The sequence below is a fragment of the Ambystoma mexicanum genome, chromosome 6q (assembly GCF_040938575.1).
Source record: "Ambystoma mexicanum isolate Mex_15411 chromosome 6q, UKY_AmexF1_1, whole genome shotgun sequence".
In the NCBI taxonomy this organism is placed as follows: domain Eukaryota; kingdom Metazoa; phylum Chordata; class Amphibia; order Caudata; family Ambystomatidae; genus Ambystoma; species Ambystoma mexicanum.
This window is the reverse complement of record NC_090937.1, coordinates 451,611,438-451,620,593: the sequence shown is the minus strand read 5'-3', so window position 1 is coordinate 451,620,593 and position 9,156 is coordinate 451,611,438. Positions and strand designations below refer to the sequence as shown.

The 9,156-nt window shown below is 49.2% G+C and overlaps 1 protein-coding gene across 1 annotated transcript; it reads left to right on the top strand.

The window, feature by feature from the left end:
* The first annotated feature begins 1,627 nt into the window (after positions 1-1,627).
* Positions 1,628-2,179, top strand: LOC138515236 (anti-sigma-I factor RsgI2-like). Its single transcript, XM_069630182.1, has one exon. It carries the CDS (start codon positions 1,628-1,630, stop codon positions 2,177-2,179), a length of 552 nt encoding a protein of 183 aa, XP_069486283.1.
* The last annotated feature ends 6,977 nt before the right edge of the window (positions 2,180-9,156 follow it).

The window sequence follows — 9,156 nt, the reverse complement described above, 5'->3', positions numbered from 1 at the left end:
TCTAACCTGGATTTCCTGAACCTGGCGACGCTGTTTGCCAATAGCTCTGTCCCGGATAGTTTCTCCCAAAGACTCAAACAAACGGCCACTTTTGTTTGTTGCCTCTGAACTGTTTAACAGTTTTAAGAGAATATCTTAATATCTTGTGAATTAGTCATTCTTTCCAATGCCTCTTTGTCGAGCTTAGGCATTGCCAACCAGCACATGTGGTTGTCAGACATCATCTTCGTGTTGACACTCTTTCTTCAATCAGAAATGCAAAAACATTTCATAACATTCCTGAAGAAAACCCAATCCACAATACAGTAATGAATGACTGTGTAACAGTAGTGCTGACCTTGTATACTTAGGGACGCACCATTTGTCATTAAAGATCCCAGAAAATCCCTGGGCAGAATCCCAAAAATCAGTGCTCCATTTGTGACCAATTTTACTGTCAAAACATTTGCACTGAATGTCTTTAAAATATTTTGCTCGAGAACAGAAACCCCTGGTAATGTTTATTTAGTACAAGTATGTTTTTGAACAAACTGACTAGGGGCCTCATTACACGGTAAGCGGTAAAAAACGGCATTTACCGGCCTGGCGCTATTAACGTGTCCGCCTTGGCAAGAGGCCGCTAATTGCGTACCATTACGAGTACGCGGACACGAGCATAGCGCCATGCCGGTAATGACCCTACCACCATGCCGTTAAAAACCCCAAAAAAACCCTTAGCGGCACCGACGAAAGCACTGATAGCATTACCGACCTCCTGCACCACGTAAATATTAGCTATTAGCGGTCACCGTTAAATAGCGGAACCGGAAATAGCGTCATTGCACAGAAACGGGAAAGAGCATGGCGGCCATCTTTAAAAACACAATCCATTGCCATCCTCTGCCCCAGGACCTGTTTCGACACCAGTGACATCCCTAAGCCCCAAGGATCCCCTCACCATGCCAATGGCCATAAAAAAAAAACACAGACCACCAGCATAAAGAGACATTTACGAATGAGGAACTCATAATGCTGACAGAGACCCTTGCAGCAAACTCTGATGTGGTATTTGCCAATGACATGCGGCGGGAGACCCTGATCCAGAAAAAGGCCATCTGGGCAGAGGTCGCCCTGAAAGTGAGTGCGGTGGGCACCACCACCCGCACCGTTAGGGAGTGCAGGAAGCGGTAGGACGATCTCCGCCTCTGGGTCCGCAGCATACTGTCTGCGAACTGCCAGCTGGCCATGGCCTTAGGAGGTGGCGCTGATTCACCAATTAAACTGAAGGAGTGGGAGGAGACCTGCACCAGCATGATTGTCGTGGAATCCATCTAGGGAGTCGGGAGCATGGAGCATGGCGTGGCCACGACATCAGATGGAGGTGAGTGTACACATGAAACAATGCACTGTGAACGGTGAGGCACCCCCCAAATGTGAGCCCAGATTCACCTTATGGATGCGACCACAAACATACATGCACACAACCCTGCCCATGTGAGTGTCACACCCCAACACACTCACATGCACGCATCACCACAGACAAGTGCCACACAGACTCATGCATGGAAGACCCACTCATCAGCCCCATCACCTGAATGCCCACTAATGAAGTCCCAATGCACAGAACAGCATGATGAACTGAATCTGCATGAAGCACGTTGAACCATCACCAATGCCATCCCCCTCTTCGTCCCCCACGGGCTCACATACAGACAGCGAAGAACCTGCCACAGCGACTCAGGCTCCCCCTGCCAAGAAAAAACCCAGGGCACAGGAGACAGGAGATACCACCACAAAATCAAGGGGCAAAGGGAGGAGTGAGCACGTGCAGAGGGGCAAACATCGCAAGGGCGCCACTGCACCAATACCGCAATCTACGCCAGCAACAATTGCCACACCCACTGATGTAAACCCCCCAACACAGGTTACACCCACGGAGGGCCCACCCTCCGCTGCCACAAGTTCAACTGGTGAGGCAGCAGCCACAGTGCCGCTGTCAGATGTGGAGGACCCTAGTCAGGTCTCAATGCAAATGCACACCCCCACCCCCTCAGGAAGCCCAGAAGCATCTCCACGGCCAACAACAGGATCCAGTATCCATGGCCAGTCTGGCGAGGAGAACACAGAAGGGTGCTGGAGTCCACTGGTGGCCTCACCTGATGTTCGTGACATTGAGGAAGGTGCAGCAGCCACACCATGAGCTGGCCACAGTGGCCATGACCTGGCCACCATCAGGCAACGCCAGGAGGACATTAGAGTGCTGGTTGGGCAGCATGTGGAAGAGGCTGCCCGTCTCAGGGGGGAGGTCACGGAGACTGCTAGGCAATCGAGGGAGGCGATGGGAGCCTGTACCAACAGGCTGTGTGTGGAGATTGGACAACTGAGGTAGGCCCTCACGCGCATAGCGCACGCGATGGACCGCCAGTTCCCACCACCACCACAGGGACAAACAGCCACCTCATCATCTGCGAGTTCAAGGCAGACAAGCCCCCTCCGCCGCTCCATGCGCACCACGAGGCGCAGACCCTCCCAACTTTCCAATGGTGGTGGTGGCAATGGGAATTAGGGACAGCAGGGTCTAGCTGGCACGTGTGCAAGCCACACATGTGTAGTTGTGGGGGGAGGGGGAAAGGGTGTTTCTGGAGTGTTGTGGGGGGACGGGGGAAAGGGTGTTTCGGGAGTGTTGTGGAGGGAGGGGGCAAAGGGTGTTTCAGGAGTGTTGTGGGGGAGGGCTGGGGGAAAGGGTGGTGGGATAGTTGTGGACATGCACTTTTTCATATCATTATACCTTAAGACACTGGTGACTAGTTAAAACACAGGCTTGGACTTCGTCATTGTGTATGTGTACTTTATTGGGGACACGGTCCATTGTGCGCTTCACCACAGACACCAGTGCACTAATACCCATATCCATCCTACCGAGTTGAACCATGTGTCTCAGAATATTTGGTTGATCAGATGCTGTCGCACATAGCGTCCCTCCTGGGCATCACCTCTTGCATGACCAGCATCCCCGTCCCCTTCGTCCTCATCTCCATCATCATCTTCATCAGGTGGTTGCATTTCAACGTCAGGGGGCAGTGGCACATTCCATCTGATACACATATTGTGCAGCATGAGACATGCCATGGTGATCTTGGCCACCTTCTCATGGCCGTCCAGGAGAGCCCCACGCGACCTACTTATGCACCGGAACCGTGTCTTCAAAAGGCCAAATGTCTGCTCAATCATGACGCGGGTACGGGTATGTGCACGATTGTAGTCCTCTTCGTGCCTGTTCTGTGGGTTCCGTACAGGGGTAAGGAGCCACCTCTTCAGGGGATAGCCAGCATCACCTGTATCAGTGGAAGAATGGGTACCTGTTACTGTTCACCTCAAGTGCAGCCTGTACATATCACACTAATCGAATGTGCATTGTGATTGACATCCACGATTCCCAGCATGCATGTAGACGATCTGTGTGACTGCAATGTGCAAAGGTGAGCTCCTCCATGCAAGTGGACATGCCCGATGCATGCCTCCGATAGTAATTGATATGTCCTGGGTGAGGCCAGGTCTTAGGTGTCCCTGGGCCCAGGCAAATTTGGTACCACACTGCTAGTGTACTGCCATTCTGACATTGATGTTGCCATGCTGTGAAGCATCACTTCAGTGGAGTGGTGCTATAGGTGTGTGGGTCAGTGCTATGGCTAGGGGTGATCCCTCTGCATGCATTCAAGGGCGCATAGCTGTATTGATGTTGTGCTGCGCTAATTCTGTATTACAGTCTTGACGCCATGTTGCTGATTTGTGTAATATGTGGTGTGGCATGATGTGCAATGTGGATGTGGATGGATGTGTCATATTTGGAAACCTGGATTGTTCTCAATGTTGTGCACCTTCAAATTGCATGTGGGTTCTTCTCAAGTACATTGTGGCCTTCCCTGATGGACATTGGCGTACATCTGGATGTCCATTTGTCCTACGGACGACAGTCAACACCCAGGTGGAGTATGTATCCCCCCCGCAATCACACCCAATTGGAGTATGTATCTCTCCCCCCCAATCACACCCAGGTGGAGTATGTATCTCTTCCACCCCCCCAATCACACCCAGTTGGAGTATGTATCTCTCCCCCATCACACCCAGGTGGAGTATCTAACTCCCCCCATCACACCCAGGTGGAGTATGTATCTCCCCCCCATCACACTGCCATGTGCTTGCCCTGCTACTCACCAATTAGCCACGAACGTTGTCCGGCTTGTCGCTCCATGTAGCGTGGTATGGTTGAGTTCTGCAGGACCATTGAATCATGGGTTGATCCGGGAAATCGGGCACAACAATGTGTGATTATCTTGTTTGCGTCACATACCATTTGGACATTGATAGAGTGGAATTGCTTTCTGTTTCGGTAGACTACTTCATTGTGATGTGGGACCACCAATTCCACATGGGTACAGTCGATGGCCCCGATGCAACTTGGGATGCCTGCCAGTGAATAGAAGCCAACTTTGGTGTTTGCGATCTCCTGGGCAGTCCGTTTCAGAAATTTGTGTTCACGTGCATGCTTCAGGAGGGCATTGAGAACATGGTTCAGCGTGCGTGAGAATACTGGTTGTTAGATGCCATGCATCTGCCCCACTGTATGCTGGTAGGTGCCTGTGGCCAGGAAGTGGAACCCAGTCACCACCTTCAGTAGAGGGGGGATGGCAGTTCTGATGTCTATGCGGCTCACAATGTCGTCATGTATCATGTCCACGATGCTGGTGATGGTATCCCGGTCCTGAGGGTACAGGGTGTGTATCTGCTCAGGGATTAGGTTAAATGGACTGGCTCTGATCCTGGGTATTGGTGGCTGCCTCTGTGGTATTACTAGGTGCCCTGGTGGTGCTTGCTGCGCCTGTCCTGCCCTCCTTCTCCTCCTCCCCCTGCCTCTCCTCTGTGCTGCCTGTTGTTGTTGGTGATGCACTGCAATCATGTCCTCCAGCCCATGTAATGCTGCTAGTATTGGAACCATCTTGGTGTGGGAAGGGGTGTGTGAAGGGGTGTGGTGTGCTCCTTTTGTGCTGCCACAGTCTCCATTGCCTCCACCTGTGCTGATTGTGTCCACCTGTGGCAGGTGGGAACACTGCTCAGTTCTCTTAACAGGTGGTTCGCGATGCTGGTATTAGCGCCATGCCAGTAAGGGTTTTTTGGAGCTTTGCCATGCTGCTATTTGCATGTCCGCATGGCTTGTGATGGTGCGCTATTAGCGCCATGCTGCTATTTACGGGATGAAGGGTTGCGCGCCCGCGAACTAGCCGCTATTAGTGGCACCGTACTTAGCGGTGCCGCTAATAGCGGTTATCCGGGTCGTAATTGGCATGGGTTTTTAACGATACTGGTATTCCCTTACCGGTAACGTTAATCCCCTACCGCACAACGTGTAATGAGGCCCAATGTGTCTAAAAATGTCCTAATGACCACTTAATTTCATCAACTTTTCTGGTAAACAACCACTTAATGTCAAATGAAGTTATATGTCTTGCAAAATTCCGTTACTGGAATAATATATGGTCTAGATGGCTATTAAATTCTGCAAATTAAAATGTTCTATAAGCAGTCTTAACTTTATTACATTTCTAATTTGTGTTGCAATCTTTTGTCCAGCAACTGAGTGCCAATATAATCCATCGAAAAATGGCTGTTGCTCACCATTTCATTTGATATACACATTTTGCTCATTGCACAAAAAAAGGTTGGGGACCCCTGTGGTAAATGATGTTGCCCAATCACAGGCTGGGGATTTGTGGATAACTTGTAATATTTGTTGTCATTTCACCTCGTATTCTTACTATAAATGCAGCCATTTCATGATGCATTGTTCAATGTCTTTTTGATTATTCCCCAGCCCGGGCTCTGTGTATTAAACTTCTGTTTTTCTCACATCTCATGCATCCATTTTTGGCTCATTGGAATACTTTTATTATTTGGATTTGGGACTTGCCTTACAGAAGTCATAGTAGTGGTACAGGAGGGTAGGACTGGTGGAGAAAGTAAGTAGGAGGAAGGGATCAAAGGTAAGTAGTGAGGGCATTGTGAATGGAAGAAATGTTAAAAGCAAAGTAGAGAGCAACATCATTTGCAGAAACAGTAGAGGAGATAGATGTCTGGTGAGAGAATCGAGCTCGGACAGTTTTGGAGATGTCTGGGTTGAGAGGATTGAGATGAAATGAGAGAGTGCTAGAAGTCACTTTTGGCAGGGTCAATAGTAGAGAAGTGGCATTGATGAACATTGAGATAGAGATGGAGATCAGAGGAGTGTATTGACCTTTGCCAAGTGCATAGCTTTTTCTGCATTGTTGTTTTCAGGGTGCTGATGAGAGGTGTAAACCAGGGCTGTGGAGGGGTGGATTTAGAAGTGAGTGTAGTAATAGGGTAGTGAGAGGAGAAGGGAGCATAAAGAGCAGTAGTAAAGTTAGTGAAGGCTTCTGGAAATGTAAGTTGAGTGCAGGAGGAGCGATAGTTGTGTAGGTCAGAGAGTAGTCAGGGAGTTTGGAGGAAGGAAACTTGCACTTAGTAATAGTGGTAGTAGATTGAGAGAGTGAGTAAGAAGCAGGAGTGGAGATTGTATTATATTTTAATTGTCATTTGTATAGTGCCTTTTACCATTATTATAGCCTCAATGCACTGTTAGTGGGAACGCCCTTGGCAGACCGAAGTCCAGAGTGTTGAAGGTCATGAAGTACAATTACGATGTGTTTGTGCATTTGACCAGAAAATGCTTAGCAGGGCTGGCCAGGCTCTGGTGGAGAAGCAACCCATGCGATCAGGCATGTGGATGGGTGCTGAGAGGAATTGGGAGATGTCATGAGTGCTAGTGACTCGCTATGTCTTCAGCATGCCTGAATTTGTCAAAGGTCTGCGCTGCATTCTCCTGTCAGAGGTGTTGAGGCATAGTCTGGTTTAAGTAGGCAGAGAATTATGTGAAAAAAGCAAACAAATTTTGTCGTAGTGCTTGCTGTATACTGATGTGTGTGGATAGCCATGCCTGCGGCCAGTGGTGTGTTATATGTACCTTGCCGAAATCAATGGTGCTTTGTTGTATGGGCGCCCACTCGGGTACTTGGCTTCCTCTGTCCTTTCTTGGGGCTGTTATAAAACGGTAAGCAACAGCGACAGTCTATACAACAACTATTTGACACAAGAGGTACACGGGTTGTGCTTCCAGATTCTTTTAGGAGGTTAGGGTGGCGGGTCTACCCAGATATCAAACCCTTACTGAACATTTTAAAAAATGACCTTTAGCATGGGTGGCCCATCCTATGGTTCATAAGTGTGTGATACCTGCCCATCCCCCATTCCTTTCAGAGTGATGCTGTGTTGGTTCTCGATTGCTGTAGTGTTGCACGGGTGACTCGCTCCTGGCCTGCTGGTTCGACCAATGCAACCCAATCTGTTTGATTGTGATGTTGGTGGTTCCATCACACCACCCTGTTTCTACCACTATGTTTGTGATTTGCCTGTTTTCCCATACATGTCAGGTACAGTCATTCATCAATACATATATGAGGGTTGTGATTCAGATAGTGGTGCTTGAGGGGAGCAGGGTCATTAAAGGTATAAGATAGTGTGAAAGGCAACAGTGATAGAGTGATCGGAGGGAGAAGCAGCGATGGAGGTTTGAGAGGCAGAGAGTTGATAGGAGATGAGAAAAATGTCAAGGGAGTTTCCATTTGAATGGGTGGGCAGAGAGGGGACATAGAAGAAAGTGAGTTATTAAGTAGAAGAGAGTTAAAGTCAGTGGATAGAGCAGCAGAGCGAGTGGAGGAAGTTACCAATGACAATGAGGTAGAGATTAGGAGGTAGAGAGTCAATTAGCTGGGAGATATGGTTGAAGAATTAAATACTGAACCAGGTGGCTGGTAGAGAGTGATAATATGTATGGTATAGGGGGCAGTGATTGTGGAGATAGTGTATTCCAATGAGGGAGAATTAGTGGGAGATAGGAGAGTAGGAGAGATGGAAAGTTTGAAGGATGAAAAAAGTCCTACACCACCACCCGTGTGTCAAGACTTGATGGTCGTGTAGCCGATGGGACCTCCGTCCCCAAGTACCACTCGGGCAGATAGGAAAGTTACTGCACCGAGCGATCTTTGAGGCCACAGGTGGTGATCTTCGTCAGTCGCAACAAGGAATGCCTGTAGATGCCGGAAGGTGCCCCTGATGACCGCTGTAAGGAAAACACGTGATTAGGTCAAAACAAAGAACCCCAAGTTTGCAGGTGAGTACAATAATTCTGGAACAAGGCTTACCCTGCGAAGTTGGTCAGGACTTAAGTAAGGAAATGTGTCAGAGGCAGCCAGCAAGGATGACGGGATGGATTACATCACCACCTGACGTGGAAGACAGGAACGTAGATCAATCAGAGTGGTCCAAGAACATAGTTCATAACAAGGGATAATCCGATAGCAATCCAGGGACAGAAAAAATGGTCAGATCCAGTAGAGGCAAAGTTCCAAAACAACTATACCGAGAGGGAAAAGCCAAATCAGAGTCCAAAGTTCAATCTGAGGTCCAGTAGCACATTTAGTTCGAAATCCGTAGTATTAGTTCGAAATCCGTAGTACGCCCAACAGGATCAGCTGTGAAGCGTCAAAGGTAGTCAGCGCGTCCCTTTTAAACGCTGACTGGTGATCACATGACTCTGTCAACCGTCACGTGATCGAGCGTGTTGAGGAGGAGCTTTTAGTTGCCGGCAACGGAGACGCTGTAGAATGCTCGTAGCGCGTCTCCATGGCAACTGCCATCGATTGAATGGCAACCAGCGTTGAGATGGCAAAACTCTGCGTCGTTGACCTAGTCCCAATCCTTGCTGGCAAGTCTTCAGGGGAGAGTGCGATTTGTGAGGTGTGTTCAAAATACCTCGGGGCGTGACAGAGCCCCCCCTCAAAGGCCCACGACCCCGTGGGCTGGAAGGGTTATCCCGATGGAACCTAGACACCAATAACGGGGCATGGACATCAGAGGACGGGACCCAGGACCTCTCCTCAGGACCGTAACCCAACCAGTCTACCAAATACTGTATCTTTCCCCTGACTATCCGGGATCCCAGAATAGAGCTCACTTCATAATCCTCCTGAGAAACCACAGGCACAGGGCCAGGGGCAGAAGAAATGCGTGTATCAACAGTACAAGGTTTAAGGAGGGAAGTGTGAA

What these genes read in the sequence shown, in the direction of transcription:
- LOC138515236 (XM_069630182.1), top strand. Translation starts at nt 1,628, where the DNA reads ATGAAGCACGTTGAACCATCACCAATGCCATCCCCCTCTTCGTCCCCC.